A 24,675-nucleotide genomic window follows, 5' to 3' on the forward strand; every position below is an offset into this window, starting at 1 on the left:
GTTAGGCTGATCTGATCTGTTCACGCCGCAGATGGAAGTTGATATAGACGATGACGTGCAATGGACAGCATGAGTGAGTGTGGTTTTTTGACACGAGGCGTGATCGGCTGCGGAGATAGCACAGTGCTCCTTGTGTAGTGGCGAGCGAATCTGATCTGTTCGGGCCTCCGAGGGTTCATCGCCCAGTCGCAGCAATACTTATATTTTATTTCTTCATGCGCCTAGGTTGACACTCAAAGTCAAGCTCCGCGCAAACTCGGTCAGCCGACTAGACTTCGTGAGCTAGTCCCTTCCCAAGCAGCGCAGGCAAATGGGCCAATTTTGCGAATGACTGATTTCACTCTGGTGATAAACATTTGCCAGTATATTCTCAATATTGGGCCGATTAGTTGTGCTGCTGGGTGTCAGTACTTCGCGCACCTTTGTGTGCGCACCGAGACACCCTTAGAGCGTGTGGGGGTAGCGGTCTCGGTGCCAAAAGAGATGCCATTGACTCAATGTGCCAAGCTCAGCCGGAGACCAGCTACCAAGAGCCGAGGGGGTTGGTCGTTTGGTGCCCACCCTTCGCCGGCGCAAGCCAGAGAATGGGTCGGAGCCAAAGGTTCACAAAACCAAACAAAGCTTATACAGCAGAGAGACGATACAGAGGATTTCGCAACCATTCGTACGAGCACATACAAAGTGATTTACAAATACAGTGCAACTCATGCAAATTAACAATCGAGAGAGATTACAATTCAACAGAATCTGCATTTAAAGCGCACTAACACAGAGCGAAAAGAAACACAATTTGTTCCCCGGGCACTGGGAGAGTAGACGACCTGAGGAGCACGACAGGGCCGATCCACAGACTGGCGCACGTTACCTCGGTGGTCCGTGGCTGGTCGAGTGGTGTTCTCCCGGGAGTCGTGCGTGCGGGCATGTCAATGTTCCCGGATGTTCCCTCTGAGGACACTTGACTGCATGCCTCAGGCCATAGCGCCCGCATGCATGCCGGTAGTGTTCGGTTTCGGCACCGGCCTCGATCGGCGGCCCACGTTCTTCTTGAACCCTTTCCCTTCGAGCAGAGTGTGCGGTCTCGTCACTGCTTTGGCGGCAGAGTTGGCGTCACTCCGTATGCCAGCCCTGCTACGACGGCGCCGCTGCTAAGCGCAGCCACTGCCCCCTGGACAAAGAGCCTTTCCAGGAGGAAGACATGGCGTGGACAACCATCAGCAGGGGCAACGTTCTCGGCCAAAAGGTACGCCGCTGTAACTCTGAGCACGGCTGCGATGCCGAGTGCGTGGCGTCCGCCATGTTGGAACACTTCGCCAACACCTACCAGTACCACGCCATGATCTCCCCTTGTGTATCCAGATGGTCCTGCACCAGGACATTGCGGAACATCTGGAGCGCGACTGTTTATCGTCCCGCGCACGCGAACAAGACGATAAATTTGGCAACGTATTCATGCAAATAAAAGAAGCGTTAGGAAAGATACAGGAAGGGAATGGTGCCCTGCGGATGAAGCTGGATTCATTCGAGCAGTGTCTGCGCCCTGAGACTTAAAACACAGTAGCATCTCAGTCCACTACTATCGCCAGTGCAGTGACGGACGCTCTAGAAAACAAGGTTTTGGGGCTCAAGACCTTGGCCGAGACGGCATTAGCTGAACACAGGCGCGAAGTCGCATCGGAAATCAGGGACGCACTGGCTGGAAACGGGAGGTCCATGAAAGAGGTAGTCATGCCAGAGTGTGAGCGGACAGCGCTGTTTATGAAGGACAAGGTCGTAGAAGCCTTGTGTGAAGATCGCACGCTGGGAGATGCCGGATTTTTAGCTTCGGCGGCGTCTGCTGGAAAACAGGCTGCGTCAGTAGACGACGAGGCCAAAGCTGAGGAACAGCTGATCATCGCTTCCCTGAACATCGGTGGTGATTTTCTGGACAAGTAGGTTCCGTTCGAATGAACCATATATGACTGGGATGAATTTCTCTCCCAAGCACGTTCTTCGCCATTCCGCACAAGCAGCGATGACCAGCCTAGCTACCACCATGGAAACCTTATAGTTCCGGGCCAATGTTTTCACGGCCACCGTGTTTGGCCTCGTGTTTACATACTCGAGGGCTTGTGCGACAAATTCCTGAATTGACCCATGGATAAGAAGGTTAAGCTAGTTCTCATCGATCCTAGCGACTGCACGAGACAATTAACTGTAAGGAACGCAATTCGACCAATCCGCCGCTGCGCTTGTATGCCTACTGCCTTTGCCAATTGCATTAAGTTACCATGCTTTGCAGTAGGAATATACTACCGTTGCTAAGAGTAAGCATTCCGTATATTTAGTGACTGAAATCTCCTACGGAACTTGGGCAAAATACCCTGCCCCTAAATGTGAGCGCGCTAGAGGACAGCTTATTTTGTTTTTACACCTTTATCGGCTTATTCGTGTATAGATTGTGGGCGCTATATATGGCACATCCTCGGGGTTACCGACAGGGGCGTATTTATGGGAGGAAAGGGAGCCCCCTCCCCCTTATCTCGGCTGGACCCCATTATGTGGACGAAAAAAAGTCCAAGAAATACGCTGTTGAAATGCGACCAGCATTTCCAAGAGTAACACATGAATCTGCCCCTGGTTACCGACTCGTATCTCTGTCCACGAAAAGCCTTGCCTCGTTGTGACATGAGCACTACGCCAACACGCTTCTTCGGCTGTCGTTCCATTCGAAATAGTGAAATACGGCGAGGTGTGGGTGGGCAGCAGCAGAAAGCAGAGAACTCTGAAGAAAAGCTGTACGGGAGTACGAGGTTATGTGACATTTATCCTCCAGCTTAATCATAATTAATGCAGCCGACCCTGGTCGATTAAAAAATTGCTGGCTAATCCGTGCTACGCCTATATTACCCCACTGCAGGAATGCATGCCTACTGTTCATTGTTTTTATCTCATCCACACGCAAGCAACAACACAATGAACATTGTCAGCAAAAAAATCTTTATGCACTTGTTGCTTTGCCAAGATGGAATTAAATTTAACGCAGCACATGAAGGGAACAATACAGGCGTGAACTCACAACTGTTTATTCAGAAAGAACGCACGTACATATATGCAGTCATGCAGTGATTCATCATATCAAAATTTCCATAATATTAGGTACGTCTCCAGAGAAATTATATTTTCGCTTCAAGCGCAGTGAAATGTCGCTGATACATATATCAGCCTTTTATTCTGATAAACGCTACCAGTAGGTACCGTTCGACTTCTGCCTAGAATTTTTATATTGGTCAACTTTGGCGAGCATTTACAATATTTGCACTTCTTTTGGACGTTACGTCGCTTGTAAGCATTCAGCGATGACGTAGGCTGTACGATATGTCCGCTATGAATTATCGCCTGTTATCGGCGTCGCGGCGCAAGCACCTTTTTGGTACGCCAGGACTGAAACCCCCAATTTCAAATGTCGCCGACGCTTGTCTGTACGAATCCTTGAGTTTGCTCGGGAAGAGAAACATGGGTCGCGCTAACCTCACCGGTGGCAGCACCTGCCATCGCACGGCTCTGGCGCATCGCTTAACAGCTGCGCCACTCCGCTGGCACTGGTATAAGGACTGCCAGCGATCTATGAACTAAAAGTAGAGAATGACCATTTCCACATACATGGGCATCAGCCCATTAACTCTATCGCGTCATATCCTTAAGGCGGAACCTAAGTCCGATTTCGCCCACATTTTTCTGAGGCACCTGCTTGACATTGAAAACCGAGCCTGGAACCTAAATCGAATTGAAAACCAAAGTTCTAGCAGACTTAATTCGTAGGTGGCCTAATCGTGCTAAATCGTGCGCCATTCTTTTTTTTTTAATTTCACTTACCTCCCAATGGTGTCACGCTTTCGAGGTGAGATCGTTCAGGCGGATTCAAGGAACCAGCACGCTAGCGTTGACACAAGCACACTTAGAGCCATTTTGTGCACCCGACAAGCCAACCAGACCCACAAAAAATCGCTCACGCGAAAGAAAGAACGCGGGCACTGTCCCCCAGTGCAGAACGACGTGTGATTGCGTACTACAAGAGGACATACGAGGGCGTTGAAGAACAGGTGCTCGAACGCTACGGAGTACGCATCACAAGAAAACACATGCGCATTTTAAACGGATATAAATGCACAGTGCTGTCAAGGAATACGTTCAGTTATCTCGTGAAGATAGTGAGCAGTCATAAGAAAAGTTTATCTCTCATATAAGTTCTCTTTTGTAAAAATCCCTGCTATCCCCTTTGTACTTCGCTGTGCGAAATTAGTCCGTTTTTTTTAGCAGCGGTGTTGTTGTACAGTCGCACTAATTGAATGGCAACACTTACATGAGGAAGTGCCCGTGCATAAGCGTTAACGCTTAGCTAGATCAACGTGGCAGCAGCGCTGTCTTCTCGCGTCTGCGCAAACGACCCAACGCGTGGCGTTGCATACCCACACTGACACCTCAAAGGTGCAGGTTCGAATCCCCGTCGAACATATCTATTTGCACAGCTTTTATTTCCTCGAGCTGTCTTGTGCTGAGGACGGGCGGACAGATAGAAACCTGCGGACAGATAGGTGACAGTGTAGCCGTTAAAAAACCCGTTGTCCCGTGTTAGGTGGCGGATCGCTATAGCAGCGCATGGTTCGAGTCACGGACGTCCTTGCACTGCAGCCCTGAAACAGTGTTCGTCTCCGTATGGGTTGCAAGTAGATATAAGGATAGGCTTGGCGGCCGTCTTACAGAGGGTTGACATCCTATGAGCGTGTCAACCCTGTGAGGGTTGGACCCTATGTTGATAAAAGGCGAATTAGGAAAGGAGGGCCGGGGGGAGGGCAGCAGGAACCCATGAAAAGCATCGACCACTTTTGTGATTTCCAGAGACGGAGAACGCGCCTACAGGCCTTGAAAAACTGGTGCTCAGGTCTACCCCACGATGACGCCCCCGGCCCCTTTCCTACCGCGAGCCCGCTAGCGATTGTAGCGCCACCTCGGTTATTTGTAAACATTCAGGAATTCTACAGCTGTTAACAGCAGCAACACTAGTCTCCACTAAGAGGTCTTCTCAACGCGAAGTCAATGTATTATATCTATGACTGTGAAATTATACGTACAAAATAATTTTAGCGACGAAAGACAATCAATTAGAGCCACACTTTAGGGCATGAGGCGAGTAGCATTTATACTAAGCCAAGGCCTCCGAGATCGGGTATTAAGGTAGGGTTTGCTGAATGGACCTGACGCCAGTGACGCCAGCTATAGTCGGATACAACTCAAGAAGGAAGCGGCAGACGCCCTTCAAGGAAGGCCCTCCAGCCAATGGCGTCAACCGATTTTCAAGACGCCGCGGTTAATCTGATTTACCCTTGTTTATTTTCCATCCTTCTGCCACCGCCTCCGAGTTCAAGCTGGCAGTTCCGAAGGGAACGGTCATGTGGAGAATGGGCCGACACCACTGCTGGAGGGTCTCCTCTGAGGGGCATTTGTCGCTTTGTTCTTGAGTCGCATCCGAGTAGAGCTAATAGTAACGTCGCCTGCGACCATGGCATAAGGTATTTTCGTTTGCTCAAGGTGGGGTCAAAGACCCATTTTCCAAGCATTTCACCCTGTTTAAGCCGAGCACCAGGCCAGGTGAAGCTTGTACACACTGTATCACAGCTGCGTACCCAGCGACACTGGGGATCGAACCTCTCACCTCATGCATGCTAGACGGATGCTCAGCCTCGCTACTGTACACTTGTAGCACCGGTTTTCGCCTCGACTAGCTCCACCACAAATCATTTGTTAGGCTTTATCGCGGAGCACACGTTTCCTAATCTAGTACAAATGGTGGCATTGTTTCATGAAACTGTGGACAAATTCTTATGCAAGAAAAATTTCTCTTAGCTCAGGAGACGTTGATTGGAAGAGCGCGGGGTACTTCGCCACTGCTGCAGCGGATGCGTTGCTTTCATCGTCGATGGGCTTTAACCCTAGACATAGCCGTCAGAAATGCACGAGGTAATGAACAGAGTTCTTCAGAAGAATTCACTATGGCGGCGCTCTAGTACTGTCTTGTAATCGAAGCCTGGACCACGCAAGGTTCCCGCTGGAACACCGGAACTAAACTGACGCTACTGGCCCAGCCCTACCGAACGCCACTTTTCAACTCCCTTAGAGCGTCACCCGCCGGAATAACAACTATACGTTTAATGTAGTGGCATTTCGAAAACCTTTCCGGTCATTCGCAGCTCTCACTTTTCAAACAAATATATATGTAATCAACTTACCATTCTACCGGCTTACTCCGCTGTCCACGCAATTTACATCAACAAGCGCCTTCTTCCGTTGCAATGTCCTAAGATAAAGCATTGTTCTCCTCAATGCAGTTTCGATTCCCAAGTTCGCGCCGTGTCTTGATATCCGCAGCAAACACCAGGTGTCGCCAGCTGTTCCATGTGCATTTTCGAGACAGATAGACGAAAAGAATTCTGCTTAGGGAGTAGCTGTGGCCAGCGAGGAGGTGAAAACGACCAACAGAAGAACGTCGCGTTTCTCATCAGGTAAACCGGGTAGATATAACTTCTTGGAAATATTGACAACGCAGTGCAGACCGGCCGGGATTCCGTCTGACCGTCTGCTGCCGCGCGCAAAGCTTCGCAGTCTAGTGTTTTCTCTTTTTACACCATACCCTGGTGTGACAAGGACGGCGGAAACGTGATAACAGTCGCACACGCAGACTGCATCCTCAGCCGACTGTGGCCGAGACGCTGCATGTTAGGACGCTTGAGTGCGTGCCTCCAGCGATGGCGCCCACGAGCCTGCAGACAGTGTTCGGTTTCGACAGAGGCTTCGATTGGAGGCCGACGTGTTTTGTGAACCCGTTCCCACCAACTAGAGTGTGCATAGTCTGCGGTCTCGTTCCTTCATCGGCAGCCATGTTACCCTGTCTACACCTGCTCTGCCAGTCCTGCTCCGAGGGCGCCGGTGCCAAACGCAACCACTGCCCCTTTCACAAGGAGCCCTTCCAGGAAGAAGACGTGGTGTGGTCAGCCTTCACCAGGGACAGTATCCTCGGCCGCAAGGTACGCTGCTGGAACGCTGAGCACGGCTGCGACGCGGAGGTCGTCGCATCCGCCATGTTGGAGCACTTCGCCAACGCCTGCCAGTTCCACGTCGTGAGATGCCCCGAATGCAGCGAGAGTGTCCGACACCGAGACATTGCGGAACATCTGGCGCGTGACTGTGAACCACCGCGCGCACGCGACCAAGCATCAGAGGACAACTTTTCGAACGCCTTTATGGAAGTCAAAGGAACGCTTGCAAAATATTGGAAGAAAATGCTGCCCTGCGCACGAAGATGGATTCGTTCGAGGACCGTCTGCACCCTGATACCAGTGGCGCCTTTGCAGCGCAGCGCACCAATATTGCCGACGCAGTGACAGCCGCCCAAGTTTTCGGAGCTGACGACCGGAGCGGAGGCAGCGTTGGCTGAAGACAAACGCGAAGTCATCGCAGAGATCAGGGATGCGCTGGCTTACATCCAGCGGACCATGAAAGAGAAGAACAGCGAGGGGTGTGAGCGTAACGTGTCGCGTTTGGAGGACAGGGTCGTAAAAGCCGTTTGTGAAGAACGCACGCCGGCAGATGCCGGATCTTCACTTTCGGAGATGACAGCAGCTAAAATGAGGCGGCTTCAGTAGAGGATGAGGCGAAATCTCTGGAACTGCTGGCCGTAGCGTCTCTCAGCATCAGAAGCGACGTCCTCAGCAAATCCGTCCCGTACGTATGGAACATAGATGACTGGAATGGATTCTGCAGGAAATCGTCTGATCGTTTGCGTTATTTCACAGGCAACGATGGCCGGCCTAGTTACCACTATGGATACCTGTTAGTTCCGAGGCTATGCTTTAGCCGTGTCTATGTTTGGTTTCGTGTGTATATAATTGAAGGCTTGTTTGACAAGTTCCTGAAGTGGCCCATAGAGAAGAAGGTGAAGCTACTTTTAATCAATCCTTGCGACTGCACAAGGCAACTGGCATTAAGCAGCTCACTTTGTCCACTCCCAAAACATCCCCTTCCTGGTTTTAGTAAAGAAGTTGTGTTTGTAGGGAGTTCTCACACTAACATTACGGTTGACGCATTCAACAAACGTGGCTTGATCGGAAACAACAAACTCCAGCTCCGGCTCGAATTTTAATCATAAGCTACTGATCCGGAGTTCCCGGGTTCGAACCCTACCGCAGCGGCTGCGTTTTTATGGAAGAAAAACGCTGAGGCGCCCGTGTGCTGTGCCATGTCAGTGCACGTTAAAGATCCCCAGGTGGTCAAAATTATTTCGGAGCCCTCCACTATGGCACCTTCCTCTTCCTTTCTTCTTTCACTCCCTCCTTTATTCCTTCCCTTACGGCGCGGTTCAGGTGTCCAACGATATATGAGACAGATACTGAGCCATTTCCTTTCCCCAAAAAACGAATTGTAATATATAAAGGTCCCCTGGTGGTCAAAATAAATCCGGAACCCTCCACTACTGGATTTCCTTCTTGCTTTCTTTTCGCAGTCCCTCCTTTGTCCCTTCCCTTACGGCGCGGCTCAGGTTTCCGCCGAGATTTGAGACATACTGCACCATTTCCTTTCCCCAACAGCCAATTTTCAATTTTTATGGATTGGATTTTAAACTTTTATTGCGTCGAGAACAGATTGCAGGAGACATACTAGATGGCCGCTAGCCCATGGCTAGCGGCGACCTCATTGGCTCGCTGGAATGCCCATCCTTGAATCTTGGGGTCCGACCTTACCAGCACGGCGTCCCACCGCTCGGGAGAAGCGAGCTGTATCAACTCCGCTTGAAGCGGATCATTTGCGCAGTTTCGCATAATGTGGTCATATGTGGCCCTTGCACCATATTTATGGCAGTTTGGGTTGTACTGGCCGGGGGTCCTTGAGGGGAAGCACTGCCGGATTCAGAAGAGAGCGTGTTTGCAGTCGGCGCTGCAGGTAACTTCCTGTGCTCTTGTTAACAATTTGTGGGGAGGGGCATAAGCGCGCCTGTCAAGTCTAAAGTGATGGGTGATGTCATGAAATTAGATGACCTGTCCCTCGTGAAATTCGGGTCGGAGGGCGCGCTCACTGCCCTAATGCGATAGCCCACCCTCTTCGATGACATCCTTGCCACCTCTCTCGGCGAAGGAATGGGACAAGCTCTTGGCCAGTTCAAGAAAACAACGCAGCTGGCCATCGTCACGCGAGCTCAAGAGGCCGCCCCCGACTGGAGGCCACACTGCCTCGCATCAGCCCCAACTAATCAATTCCATTCTGTGGCAATAAAGGTGTAACCACCACCTTAATGTAGCAGCACGCTACGGTGATACCAGCGCTTCTATTATCGAGCGGGTGCTGGTTTGCAAAGCGGATTGTTCCACCAAGAAGCGAGACAATTACATCGCCGTTTCCTTTCTTCAAAACCAATTTTTCGTAGCCCAGCGCTGCGGCATCGGGTCTCAGCGCTTTGCGAACTACACGAAATTTGATCAGAAGCGCCCATGAAGAGTGTGGCGGCAGCACAACGCTGCAGTAACGGAGTTCCATGATCATCTAGCGTTCCTAACATCAAAAAAAGGAAGAAAACGTTGTTTGGTTTGGTGTGAGGGGTTCAACGTCCCAAAACAACTGACAATGAGAGACGCCGTAGTGAAGGCTCCGGAAATTTCGAGCACCTGGGGTTATTTAGCGTGCTCTCACGTCGCACAGTACACGGGCATCTAGAATTTCGCCTCCATTTAAATTCGACCGCCGCGGCCGGGATCGAACCCGCGTCTGTCGGGTCAGCAGCCGAGCGCCGTAACTACTGGGCCACCGCGGCGGCTAAACTTTGTCACGTGGCGCTTCCTTGATGCTGGCGTTGCTGTGGTAGGCAGCAGTGTTCGACCCAGCGTGGCCTCTTTCCCGAACACGAGGTAACGACAAGCGTTTAAGCTAAATATTTAAACTACAATTGCCGTCCGCGCTCATCAAGTGAAACGTGGCGACTGCATTGCCATTCTACTCGGCGCTTTGCCTGAATTTGATAGCCAGCATTAAACACAGGTTGAAGTCAAACGTGGCCGTCGTATAGAGGGGTACTGCAGTAACTTCGAACACACAGGGTTCTTTAAATATTTTCGCGTATACATCGAAACGGGGCCGTCGCTGTCAGGCTTTGTTCCCACGTCCTCTGGCTAAGGCACCTAACGCCTGATCACGATGACACGCTCGGCACCATCCTTACATGAGTGCTGTGACGCGAGCTGTCGCTGTCTTGCAAACGCCACACAACTGACTCTACAGATAGCTCCCCACCAGAACCACCGTCGCTCCTACGGTCGCAGTTGATGCAAAGCACATTTTTCTTTCAGTAGTTCCCCTCACACCTCTGAACTGTCCTTTGTTTGCACGCGGCAGTGGTTAGGCATAGCTGGAGCCCGTCGGCAGGCCCGTGCACATTCCTCTACCTGTGATCGCAACATGGATAGCTTATGGAATGTATAACCTCGGACATGGATGCCTGCGATGATCTTACAATACCACCAAACGCCGGCGTTGGAGATTGCCAGCGAGACGCGTATCAGATATTCCGGCTGAGCTAAGCGTGGGCTAGCGTCGCCGACTTGAGATTTTTTTTTTCGCCTCGCACAAAGGGAGACGTCAAAGTTTGGCGGCTCCTCTTTGCCGAGCGAGTGCTACAGTTGTGACCGGCGAACCGTGCATCGGGGCCTCCTTCGAGAGCAATGGCCACCGCAAAGACTCGACATAAACTCTGAGATTGGCGCCCGTATGCTGTGCGATGTCAGTGCACCTTAGAGATCCGCAGGTGGTCCGAGTTGATCCGGAGGCCTCCACTACGGCACCTGTTTCTTCCTTCATTCTCTTAGTCCCTGCTTTATACCTACTCTTACGGTCCGGTTCAGGGTTCCGCGGATATGTGAGACAGATATTGAGCCATACCCCCCCCCCCCAAATCCGATTTTTCAGACTGTCGCCTCACATGTGGGCAGTAAAACATACTCCTTACTCCGGGGCTTATCCACGCTAGCACGTGGGAATAAAATGAATTAAACGGATGCAATAACAAATACATAGAGACATAGGTAAAAGCCAGAAATGTTGACAAATCGCTACAGCTCTTTATTTGCCGCATTCTGGTGGCTCATTTATGTGGATCTCTGAGCTGAAACCACGGACTTGGACAAAATGGGAAATGAATGCTAGCAGCATCGTCCCATTTTCTCACTTTGTACGCCCGTGAACTTGGTATGCGCCTCTGTATTTTCTGAACTAGACCCTCTCAGCAAAGCAGCTTCTAGGACTACTTGAGTTTCGAAGCGGAGTCCCCCTCCACTTGTTGTCTTCGACTTCCACAGCGCGCGTGTTCGAGACGCGCCGGGACTTTGCGTTCCCATAAGGGGCTGTGGAAAAGCGGTATCGTACGACGATTTCCTTTGGTTCCATAGTTTTTTCTTCTTTATGCGTTCTTGGAGACAGAAGCGCCGGCACGCGCATGACGTCTCCAAGCGTAGCCAATGACGACGGAACACGTGCAGCTCGTGGAGAAGCAGATGAGCGAATCACGGAACGGAACAGGTCACTATAAAAGAGTAACAACGCAGCCTTTTTGCCTTTCTGCAGTGGCTCGGTAGGCTGGCAAGACGTCCGTTCCGGTGGTTGCCATTTGTGTTCGTGGCCTGCTATCTAAATGGGGAAAGGAAAGCGCAAAGACAAGAAGAAAAACGACTCAGCTGGTGGACCTCCAGGTGCGTAGCGAATTTGCTTTCGGTTCTGTGGCCTCCGCCGCTCTCGTTTGGGCGCTCTCGTTTGCGCCAGAGAGAAGTTTCGGCCTTGGTGACGCTTGACGTTGCGAAGGCCTATGACAGCGTGGAGCACACAGTCCTCATTAACAAGCTTGCTCAACTACAACCACCGCATTACCTCTACGCCTGGATTTGTGAATTTCTAAAAGATAGATTTTTCTTCTGTACAGACGGATCTTTTTGTTCTAATACCTATGGTCAATCAAGATGTGTGCCGCAAGGCTCTGTTCTTTCTCCGCTGCTTTTCAACATATTAGTTCGGGACATCCCCATTCATCCTAACGTTACAGTTCATGTATACGCAGATGATATAGCATTTTTCGCATCAGCAAAGGATATTCATGTGCTCTACGGGTATTTGCAGGCATATCTGAATGCTCTTGAAGTCTGCTTGTACCAAATCAATTTATCACTTAATGTCAGCAAATGTGGCGTGCTGGTATTTCCACCCGACGCTCCTATGTACATCTCGCTTGCCTACCGCTCCACTCCAATTCCGCAGGTGGAGTCGGTTAAACACCTAGGTGTTACTTATGACCAAAATTTGGACTGGCGACACCATATTAAGAATAATGTTATTAAAGGGGAACGTGCACTGGGCCGTTTGACCCGAGTTGGCAATAAAAAGTTTGGCATGCGTCGTGACACGCTACTGTTGCTCTATAAGGCTTATATGAGACCGATCCTGGAATTTGGTTGCCCCTTGTTCTCTGGTAGAGCGAACTACAAGCTGCAGCCATTAGCCTTACTGGAAAGGCGTGCCCTACGGCTATGCCTCGGGCTCCCAAAATCAGCTTCCAACGCTGTCCTTTATCTGGAAGCCCGTATCCCCAACCTCTATTCCCGCTTCCAACTTCTAACAGTGCGTACTTTCCTCAAGTCTTTTGACCCGGCCCCAGGCGTTAGTATTCCAATTTTTGTATCCCAACCACACCTTTTTTGACTAATCACTGGCCACGTTATCAGCTTCCGCAAGCTAGGTTCACGCAGAATCTGTTAGCTCCGCTTCAGGTTGATCTGATCTCCTTGCAACGAGTTGCTGACACGCAGGCTGATCCCGTCTTCTATTACGACTTTATTTTCCCGTCCCATGCGAAGCATATGCCCGCACATACCCTAAATGGTCTTCTTTCTGAACACCTACAGAATTTTCCACATCATACTGGTCTCTCCACTGATGCCTCCGGCAGCTGTGAGAAGGCGGCGATTGGCATATATTCGCAGGATCTAGCTTGGAGCTACTCCGTTTGTATCCCTGATTATACTCCTATATTCTTCGCAGAGTTTTTGGCCATTGGTTTGGCTCTTCTCAAAATTCTCGGACATGTCGCACGGGTTCTTATTCTTACAGACTGCCTTTCAGTTATTGTCTCTCTCCAAAATTAGGAAAAATCTTTCTTGACTCGTTCACTTAGGTTTTTTGTTCCGAGGACACTGCGCGAGATCCGTTTGGTCTGGGTACCTGGGCATTCAGGCGTCTATTTTAACGAGGTGGCTGATTTATTGGCAAGGTCAGCTCTCAGCGCACCTGTAATATATCCCGTCCCTCACCTCATTCTGTTATCAGCTTCACGTTTCCAGCGGTTCTAACATATTTCAGCCACTTTGAGTGATCCGTTGCTCAATACCGTGGACTTTCAACACCTAAAGTACCCATGGAATATCCGGTGGTGTAGGTCAAGGCTTTGTGAAGTGTCCATGACGCTCCTTCGATGTCGAATCCCTCACTTAAACTTGTATTAATGCAGGTGCGGGTTCGCTGCGACAAACCTTTGTGTATCATGCGGGCAAGTTGAATCAATCGATCATTTTCTCCTCTCTTGCCGGCGGTTCGCGGTTCAGAGAAAGCAATATCTGGAGGTTCCTCTCTCGAGACTAGGACTGCCTCTGTCTCTTACAGTTCTTCTATCGTTCGGTGCGAGTGCCAAGGGATTCCCGTTAAGCAGTGTATGCGGCTACCTTCACGATTACATAAGTGCAACTAATCGATTATCTTGTTAGCTATATACAAAATTCTTTCGCATGTCCAAAAAAGGCTAGATTGATTCTATTCCGGATGACTCATACCTCTTGAATTCATTTTATTTTTCCATTTTTTTTAATCTTGATTCAGTCTTCTGACGTTTCCTTCCCCGCGCAAATGCTTCATTGGCATTCTACTATATACCTTGGCCAATCCCCCCACGTGGGTATGTGCCATATTACTTGAGGAGAAGAAGAAGAAGAAGAAACTGTATCGCATTTTGGACGGGGACAATAACCCCAACATTTATTACGGCGTAACGCTACCGTACTTTAACGAAAGCTACTGCAAGCACCGAGTGGGCATATCTTACTACGCGGAGAAAATGGAGTGTTACCGCACCGTCGGCCAATCGATACTGGAAGATTTTGTAATGGGCACGCTGGTGAGGGAAATGCTTGTCGGCATACACGGATTCGACGGATGACTTCCTCTTAGATGATTCTCTGTAAGCCGTAACACTAGCGTAACCCAAGACTACCACCAGCCACGCTACCAGCTTATCTGAGAATGACACGCTATTGCTTCGCAATCACCAGGCGTAACCAAGCTAAGCCACGGCTGTTTTTATTTTCCTTTTTATTTTTACTTTTATTTTATTTTATTTAAAAATATTTTTATTTTTGCTGTTCTTATTCTGTTTTATTTTTTACTTTAATTTACTTTCCTCGCCCAGGTGCTATGTCGGCGTCCGTACGTGTCTATCGCGTCGTCGAAGTGTAGCTAATTAACTAATCACAATTCGTCAACCAAATGTTTTCCACAGCAAGACCTCATCACTTACTCTCTAACATTACCAAACTTTTGCACATCCATGTTCACAGAACGACGTAATCGTGCGGATAATGTTTTGCTGACACGAAACACGCCACATAACCATCTAATGCTTTCGCATTAATAATAACAAGAACGCCGTGGCATACCAGATCCGCCCGCCGCTACTCCCTCCGGGACTCCTGCGGGTGTCGTACGGATTCCTCGTCCGCCTGTCTACCGCGTTGGCCGCGTCGCCCCATGCGCACAGTTCGGGTACGTTGCTTGGCGCCTGAGGAATAGCGCCCTCAGCCGGGAGACCAAGACAGCCTCTCCGTCGGCCGTCTGGCCCTCCCAGAAGCACGACCCGCCATCCTGGCGCACGCCTGCCTATGTGCAGCGAGGGTTTGCCTGCTTCCAAGACACAGCCAGCAGCCGAAATCACGGAGCTTCTCAGTATCACTACCGTAAGAGAAAAGAGACGCTGACGTCTGATAACATGCACCTAGGGGACGTCGGGAAATATGAATTTCGTACTAGGCTTGGCTAGTGCTTGGCCGAAGCGATCGAGCCAGCTCCTTAAACACAGCTGCGCTTCGGTGCTGCCGAGAGGACAAATGAAACTATCTCACTTGTACGTCTTTCAGTCCTATTATAATTTATTGTGAGCAAAGGTATGGTTTTTTATGGGTGTTTTTAACGTGCCAAAGTAACTAAGGTTATGAGAGACGCCACAGTGAAGGGCTGAGAAAATTTCGACCACCTGGGGTCCTTTAATGTTACCAAAGGTTTGGTACCAGCCGTGCATGGAAATTACCAGCGTATTGCCAGGTGCGTTGTCTCAAGGAGTCTAGTTCTTCCTACTGAATCCTCGTTTTCTCGGCCAGTATCCAGCCAAGAAAAATACGATGTTTCGTGTACGTTGTGCGATCTACCGCAACGCCATTTTTGACTCTACAGGTATTCTTGAGAATCTCTGCGATAATAATAATAATAATAATAATAATAATAATAATAATAATAATAATAATTGGTTTTGGGGGAAGGAAATGGCGCAGCATCTCTCTCATATGTCGTTGAACAACTGAACCACGCCTTAAAGAAAGGGATAAGGGAGGGAGTGAAAGAAGAAAGGAAAAAATAGGTTCCGTAGTGGAGGGCTCCGGAATAATTTCGACCACCAGGGGATCTTTAACGTGCACTGACATTGCACAGCACACGGGCGCTTTAGCGTATTTACTCCAGTGTGCTGTGCGGTGTCAGTGCCCGTTAAGATCCCCCGGTGGCCGAAATTTTTCCGGAGCCCTCCACTACTCTCTGTGCTCATCTCTGTGCTAATAATAATAATTGGTTTTGGGCGAAAGGAAATGGCGCAGTATCTGTCTCATATATCTTTGGACACCTGAACCGCGCCGTAAGGGAAGGGATAAAGGAGGGATTCAAAGAAAAGAGGAAGAAAGAGGTGCCGTGGTGGAGGACTCCGGAATAATTTTGACCCCTTGGGGATCTTTAACATGCACTGAGATCGCACAGCACACGGGCGCCTTAGCGTGTTTCATCAATAAAAACGCACCCGTCGCGGTCGGGTTCGAAACCGGGAACTCCGGATCAGTTTTCTGGCACCATAACCACTGAGCCACCGCGGCGTTGACATCATCTCTGTGCTCAGAATGCATTTCATGGTGTACTGAAGGCTATACTTACTTGCCAGTGCAATAAGTATAATGTAACTGGAATGGAGGAGGATCAGGAAGGGAGATTAAACCACGGAGCTAGCCTATAGTTACGCTGTCCAGAGCTGGATCAAGAGCGAGCGAGAGAGACAAAGAGAGGAGGATAGAACACACACACACACACACACACACACACACACACACACACACACACGCACACACAGGCCGAGCAAAGAGCTTCGCTGCAGACATGTCTTCTTAGCCAGAGGTGTATAACTAAGGAAAGGGGTTTGCTTTTCAGCGTCATATTGAAGCTCTTAGGGTACCACCAGACGAAAAAAGTCCGCAAAAGGTGAGAATAGGGTCGTCATTGCACTAAATTAGAGCTGAAAGGACGTGACAAGTGCTCCACCACACGTGTTAGAAACAAACTGAGTTTCTTGGATACTTTTGCCAAAGGCCGTTCACTGTGGCGTCCTTCATAGTCTCAGTTGTTTTGGGACGTTGAACACCTTAAAACAAACCAAACAACGTGTTATTTGTTTTTTTTTTATGTTAGAAACGCTAGATGACTACAAAACTCCGTTAGGGCAGCGTTGTGCTTCCGCCACAGTCTTCAAAATAACTTCTTTTCGAATGTCGTGTAGTTCGCAAAGTATGAGACATGATGCCGTAGCGCTGGGCTACGAAAAATTGGTTTTCAAGAAATAAAAGGGCGAAGTAATGGTCTCACTTATCGGCGGAGCAACCCGCTTTCAAACCAGCGCCCGTTCGAAAATAGAAGCGCTGGCACCGCCGTAGCGTTCTGCCCCAATAAGGTGGTGGTTACAACTTTATTGCCACAAAATGGAAGCCTGGATTATTTGGGGATGGTGCGAGGCAGTGTGACCTCCACTCGGGGGCGGCCTCTCGAGTTCGCGTGATGATGGCCAGATGCGTTGTTTTCTTGAACTGGCCAAGAGCTTGTCCCATTCCTCCGCCGAGGGAGGTTGCAATAATGTCATCGAAGAGGGTGGGCTATCGCATTCGGGCAGTGAGGACGCCCTACGACCAGAATTTCACGAGGGACGGGTTGATCTCATTTCATGACACCACCCATCACTTTAGGCTGGAGAGGCGCGCATATCCCCCTCACCACAGATCTTCAACAAAAGCGCAGGAAGTTACCTGGCGCCGACTGCAAACACGCTCCCTTCAGAATCCGGCAGTGCTTTCCCTCAAGGACCCTGGCCAGTACGACCCAAACTGCCATAAATATGGTGAAAGGACCACATACGACCACGTTCTGTGAAACTGCGCAAATAATTCGCCTCAGGCGGAGTTGATACAGTTAAATCTCCCGAGCGGTGGGACGCCGTGCTGGTCAGCTCGGATCCCAAGATTCAAGTACGGGCAATCGAGCGGGTCAATGAGGTCGCCGCCAGCCATGGGCTAGCGGCCATCTAGTATGTGTCTCCTGCAATCTGCCCTCGACGCAATAAATGTTTTACATAATAATAATAATAATAATTATAATAATAATAATAATAATAATAATAATTGGTTTTTGGAGAAATGAAATGGCGCAGTATCTGTCTCATATATCGGCGGACATCCGAACATCGCCGTAAGAGAGGGGATAAAGGAGGGAGTGAAAGTAGAAAGGAAGAGAGAGGTGCCGTAGTGGAGGGCTCAGGATTAATTTGCACCACCTGGGGATCTTTAACGTGCACTGACATCGCACTGCACACGGGCGCCTCAGCGTTTTGCCTCCATAAAAACGCAGCCGCCGCGGTCGGGAAGGAACCCGGGAACTCCGGATCGGTAGCCAAGCTCCCTAACTACTTAGCCACCGCGGCGGGTAAATGTTTTAGAATCCAATCCAATCCATTAAAATTGAAAATTGGCTGCTGGGGAAAGGAAATGGTGCAGTATGTATCAAATCTCGGCGGAAACCTGAACCGCTCCTTAAGTGAAGGGATAAAGGAGGGACTCAGAAAAGAAAGCAAGAAAGAAAGCCCGTAGTGGAGGGCTCCGGAATAATTTAATAATAATAATAATTGGTTTTTGGGGGGAAAGGAAAATGGCGCAGTATCTGTCTCATGTATCGTTGGACACCTGAACCGCGCCGTAAGGGAAGGGTAAAGGAGGGCGTGAAAGAAAAAAGGGAGAATAGGTGCCGTAGTGGAGGGCTCCGGAATAATTTCGACCACCTAGGGATCTTTAACGTGCACTGACATCGCACAGCACACGGGCGCCTTAGCCTTTTTCCTCCATAAAAACGCAGCCGCCAGGAATAATTTCGGCCAACTGGTGATCTTTAACGAGCAATGAAATTTCACAGCACACGGGCGTTACCTCGTGTTCGGGAAAGAGGTGACGCTGGGTCCAATACTGCTACCGACCACAGCAACGCCGCCTTCAAGGAAGCGCCGCGGGGCAACTTTTTCTTTATTTTTTAAAAATGTTAGGAACGATAGAATATGGTGGGACTCCTGTCCGCAGCGTTGATTTCTTGTTTTATGTTTGACATTAGGAACGCTACATAAGTGTGGAACTCCAATGGCGCAGCATTGGGCTGCCACAACAACATTACAGACCGCTTCTGTTCGAATAGTGCTATGGCGCTATGAAAAATTTTCTTCAGAAATAGCCGGAGAAGCGGCAATCACCTTGACGTTGACAAACCCGCGAGCAGAAGTGATTGTCAGGGATTCAAAACAGCCATTGGCAATTTCGCCAAGGGCAGAAATCTCCCATCTCCTTGGGAATTCTCAGGAATTACCCGGAAGACAGGACAGACGTGTGATTGGTTTGGGTACCGGCTCACTCGTCAAACCCGGGGAACGAGGCAGCCCACGATAAAGCTCGAGAATCTATCGGCCGAGCTGTGGAGGCTAACTAGGACGTCGAAATCACGAGAGATGGTCTTAATACTTACCATGAGATTACTCAGCATTATAGACTAGAAAGGCTAACCTTCCCTGCTCCGCATAAAAGCATAAACAAAAAAACAGGAGGTACTGTGGAGACAACTTCAAACAAAAACTCTCCCTAATCCAGCTGTCCTAAGCCATGTGTACCTGGATAGATATAAGTCGGAGTGAAGCAAATGCGGCGACAAAGCCACCGTAGACCACATTTTCTGGGACTGTCCGAGAGATCCCCAACCAATATCGCTCAAGAGGCTCGCGCTCCCGAGCCCGTGGGAGACGTTGTTGCTCAGCTCTAACCTGGAAACCCAAGTACAGGTGGTGACGAGAGCCGAAGAGGTCGCCGCCAGCCTCCACTGACGGTCACCTAACAAGATCAACAAACCGATTTATAACTCAAGACGATAAAAAACGTTTTCCAATTTAATCCAAAATTTTAGAATGGAAACCGTCCCCCTATCCTCTCTTCCTCTCCCCTCACCTTTTTCATTTCATTTTTCAATTCCTCCAAATATCCTTTATTTCCGCAGCCTCAGCTAAGGTGCTTCAGCATCGATGGCAGATGTCGGGGCTGGCAAAAATCTTTTCCTTCCTTTTTACTATTATTGTAATAAAAAAACGACTACTACCAGAAAGGAAACGGCGAATTAATCGTTTTTATGAAGGAGAAACGCTAAGGCGCCCGTGTGCTGTGCGATGTAAGTGCACGTTAACGATCCCCAGGTGGTCGAAATTATTCCGGAGCCCTCCACTGCGGCACCTCTTTCTTCCTTTCTCCTTTCACTCTCTCATTTATCCCTTCTTTTACGACGCGGTTCAGGTGTCCAACGATATATGAGACAGATACTGCGCCATTTCCTTTCCCCCAAAACAAATTATTATTATCAGCACAGAGATGAGCACAGAGAGCAGTGGAGGGCTCCGGAATAATTTCGACCACCGGGGGATCTTCAACGGGCACTGACATCGAAAAAGCACACTGAAGGAAAAACGCTAAATCGCCCGTGTGCTATGCAATGCCAGTGCACGTTAGAGATCCGCAGGTGGTCGAAATTAGCTCGCAGGCTCGGCCGCTCGTTTTCGGGAAAGAGATGAAGCTTGATCCAACACTCCTGCCTACCACAGCAAAGCCAGCTTCAAGGAAGCGCCATGTGACGAAGTTTTCTTTTGTTTTAAATGTTAGGAACAATAGATTATGGTGGAACATCATTGCCGCAGTGTTGATTTCTTGCTTTAATTTTGACGTTAGGAACGCTACATAAGTGTGGAACTCCAATGGCGCAGCATTGTGCTGCCGCAACACCCTTCCAGACGGTTCCTGTTCGAATGTCGTGTAGTTCGCAAAGTGCTGAGACCCTATGCCGCTATGAAAAATTGTTTTTGACGATAGGAAACGGTCCCCCTATACTCTCTTCCTCTCCCCTCACCTCTTTCATTTCATTTTTCAATTCGGCCTGCTATCCATTATTTCCGCCGCCACAGCTCAGGTGCTTCAGTATCGATGGCAGATGCCGGGGCTGGCAAAAATCTGTTCCTTCGTTTTTACATTATTTTATAAAAAACCACTACCACCACAAAGGAAATGGTGAAGTAATCGTTTTTATGGAGGAAAAACGCTAAGGCGCCCGTGCGCTATGCGATGTCAGTGCACGTTAATGATCGCAGGTGTTCGAAATTATTCCGGAGCCCTCCACTACGGCACCTCTTTCTTCCTTTCGTCTTTCACTCCCTCCTTTATCCCTTCCCGTACGGCGCAGTTCATTTTTCCAACGATATAAGCGACAGATAATGCACAATTTCCTCCCCCCCCCCAAAAAAAAACGCAATTAATATTCAGGAATCATCTCACTTCTCGGTGGAACAACCCGCTTTCAATCCAGCGTCCATTCGAAACTAGAAGCGTTGGTACCGTTGGAAGCGTGGGTTCTACTACAATAAGGTGGTGGTTACAACTTTATTGCCACAAAATGGAAGGGATTAGTTGGGGCAGGCGCGAGCCCAGGGTGGCAGCAAGCCGAGGGCGACCTCTTGAGCTCGCGTGATGAGGGCCAGCTGCGTTGTTTTTCCTGAACTGGTCGAGTGTTTGTCCCATTCATCCGCCGAGGAGGCAGGCAAGAGTGTCGTCGGAGCGGGGTTGCTAGCGCATTCCCATAATATATGGTCTTGTGTGGCATGCGTCCCGTCGCCACAGTGCGGGCATGCAGGGTCATATTCACCGTTGGTGATTAAACGTAATCGGTAGGGGCCAAGAATGGCCTTTGTTTGTAGGCGTCTGAGTGTGGCTTGCGCCCTGTCCAGGTCGGGGTGAAGAGCGGGATACGTGCAACTTAGCCCGCGATGAAAGTTTGTAATCTCCGCGTACGGCGAGGCGCCTCGGCGGGGGCGTCCGCTCCCGAGAGGTCTCCCGTCATCCGGTTCGTTAAACCTACAGTACGCCACTTTAAACTGTGCGTTTCTTCGAATCTCTCGCAGTAGCCGCAACACTGTTCAGATTCAATTCTACCCGTCATCCCTAGCTTCGAATGCCGTGCTGTTCCCTCTTGGTTTTTCTCTGGATCGCATGTGTGGTGGGTGTTTTCAGCTGTAGATTTGTGGAGGGCTATCCTTTGCGCAAACGGTGTTGCTGTCGGCGCAATATTGGATAACAGGAAAGTTGCAGACCAGGGAACATCCACATGTCCTTGAGCGATAAAGTGACCCGTGGCCCTGGCAAACGGTGCCTCGGAGATTGTAACTTCTGTGGCCGCATAACCCCGCTATACTATTCTGAACAGGCAGGGTGTCGGTATAGTTAGCGTAGGCTGGGAAAGGGAACGGTTAGATAACACACTCCTCCGTGGCTTCTCTGCGCTGTAAGCGAAGGAACGAAAGAGGAAGCGAAAAATAAAGAAGTGCAAAAGAGGCAGCGTAATTGACGGCTACGCAGTAATTTCGATCGGTTGGCGTTGTTCAACGAGGACTCATGTTGTGCAGCACACGGGCGTTTTTCGATATAAACAGCCCCTGAGGTGTCTGAAATAAGTATAGTTACTCGATTGAACAGCGTAACAATCCAAGGGGTGCCGATACACTAGATACAAACGCAGCACTACAGTGTTCCAAACGCCCTACGCCACAGCTGTTTCCGGCATTGAAGAGCAGGGATGAAAAGGAGGATCTTTTGCAGATGCAGCCGTTGCCGCTTCTGGGGACGCAGTTGATGCAGCGCACCATTTTCCTCTCAGTAGTTTCCCTGACAGCACTCTGAACTGCCCTTTGTTTGCACGCGGCAGTGGTTAGGCATAGCTGGAGCCCGTCGGCAGGCCCGTGCACTTTCCTCTATCATCCTGTAATCGCAACAACATGGAAACCTTAGGGAATGTATATCCTCAGACATGGATGTCTGCGATAATCTTACAATACCACCAAACTTCGATGTCGGAGATCGCCAGCGAGACGCGTATTAGTTATTCCGACTGAGCTAAGCCTGGGCTAGCGTCGCCGACTTGATTTTTTTTGTCGTCTCGCACTCAGGGGGAAGTCAAAGTGTGGCGGCTTCTCTTTATCGAGCGAGTGCTAAGGTTGTGACCGCGAATCGCGCATCGGGGCCTCCTTTGAGAGCAATGGCCACCGCAACGACAGGACATAAACTCTGAGATTGGCGCCCTTGTGCTGTGCGATGTCAGTGCACGTTAGAGATCCCCAGTTGGTCCAAATAATTCTGGAGCCCTCCACTGCGGCACCTCTTTCTTCGATGATTCGCTTAGTCCATGTTTTATCCCTTCTCTTACTGCGCGGTTCAGGGGACCGCGGATATGTGAGACAGATACTGCGCCATTTCTTTTCCCCAAAAAAAAATTTTCCAGTGTCGCCTGGCTTCACCGCGCACCGGACGGAGGCTCGCTGCTGCAGTGTATGCGCTCGCACCCGCGCTCACGAATGGGCGCGGCGCTGCTCGAGTATGAGCAATTGACCCAAGGCACACCCCCCCTACGGCTCCTGCGCGCCCTGGCCTGCTGCCTCGGAGGTACAGCGAGAGATCGTTGGCATATCGGGAAAGCGGAGCACACCCCTCTGTGCTTTGCAGCAGCTGGCCAGAGACGTCATACACGAGGAGCTCCAGGACCATCTCCTCGTGTACACCGACGGCTCAGTGGCCCACGACAGCTGCTCCCTTGCTGCTGCGGCCACCATCTCCGCCCTGCGACTGCACAGCCAGCAACACGCAGCCTTCCTGGGCTCCTCCACCACGGCGGAGTTGATGGGGATCCGGCTCGGGCTGGACCTGCTGCTCACCATCGGCCCTCCGCCGCCCAGGAGTGCTCTGCTGTGCGACTCCCGCGCCGCCCTCAGCCGCCTGCAATCTAACGGCCGCGGTACCCTACTAGTGCGAGAAATTCGCTTGCGCATCGAGCGCCTCGCGCAAAGAGGTTGTGTTGTGCGTGCACAGTGGGTGCCCGGTCACTGCGGCATCGCCGGCAACGAAGAAGCTGACGACCTCGCGACCGCTGCACACCAACTACCTGCCAGCGATCTGCCCCTTGCGCTGGAGGACGTGCGTGCGGCCATCCACGACCATCTCCGAAAGCAGCACCCCGACCCACGCATCGCGGGAGGTGAGCGCGTCGACAGTGTCACCGGCTGTCGCGCACTTACACGGTCACAACGTGCAATGATCCTCCGCGCGCGCATTGGCTGCGAGTGGCCCGGGGAACGACGGGTGCATCACAGAATCGCGACGAGTGTTGTGTGTGACGGATGCGGTGCTAACACTAGAACACCTGCTCCTTCTCTGTGCCGCGTTCGCCGATGCTCGTCGCGATATGCTCGCGGCCTATAGGGCGCAGGGCATACTACCTGACTCCATCAAGACGCTATTGTGGCCGCAGGGCAGTGCGCGCACTCGTGAGCGAACTTTGGTGAGCCTCTGTGCATTCCTCGAACACACGGGCTTGACGTCCCGTCTGTTCTCCGTCAGGTAGTTACACGCAGTGACCGAACGCTCCGCAAGTTCTACCTTGAACGATTAATAACTGGACGCCCCACTCCAGTTGTAACCAACACAGTGATGTGCGCGTGTGTCATTTAATTTCTCTAAAATTAACTAATCACGCGCACAACCTGGACACAATTCTTATTGTGTATATAGTTTGTACATATTACTTCTCCCCCTATCCTCTCTTCCTGTCCCCTCACCTCTTTCATTTCATTTCTTCATTCTGCCTGCTGTCCTTTATTTCCGCTGCCCCAGCTCAGGTGCTTCAGTATCGATGGCAGATGCCGGGGCTAGCAAAAAACTTTTCCTTCCTTTTTACTATTATTTTTAATAAAACCACTACCACCACCACCCTCTGAGCAAAGTAGCTTCTAGGAATAATTGGGTTTCGAAGCGGAGTCACCCTCCACTTGTTGTCTTCGACTTCCTCAGCGCGCGTGTTCGAGACGCGCCGGGACCTTGCGTTCCCATAAGGAGCAGTGGTAAAGCGTTATCGTACAATTCCCTTTGGTTCCATACA

The 24,675-nt window shown here is 50.3% G+C and overlaps 1 protein-coding gene across 1 annotated transcript in view; it reads left to right on the forward strand.

Moving 5' to 3' along the window:
- LOC144125455 (protein argonaute-2-like) overlaps positions 1-24,675 on the forward strand; it is an 89,480-nt gene that overhangs the window by 38,477 nt on the left and 26,328 nt on the right. Inside the window, exon 6 of the mRNA XM_077658836.1 lies at positions 1,100-1,348. Within this exon, the coding sequence (XP_077514962.1) occupies positions 1,100-1,348 (249 nt within the window). The remainder of the gene's footprint in view (positions 1-1,099; positions 1,349-24,675) is intronic.

The sequence above is a fragment of the Amblyomma americanum genome, chromosome 1 (genome assembly GCF_052857255.1).
Source record: "Amblyomma americanum isolate KBUSLIRL-KWMA chromosome 1, ASM5285725v1, whole genome shotgun sequence".
Classification (NCBI taxonomy): Eukaryota; Metazoa; Arthropoda; class Arachnida; order Ixodida; family Ixodidae; genus Amblyomma; species Amblyomma americanum.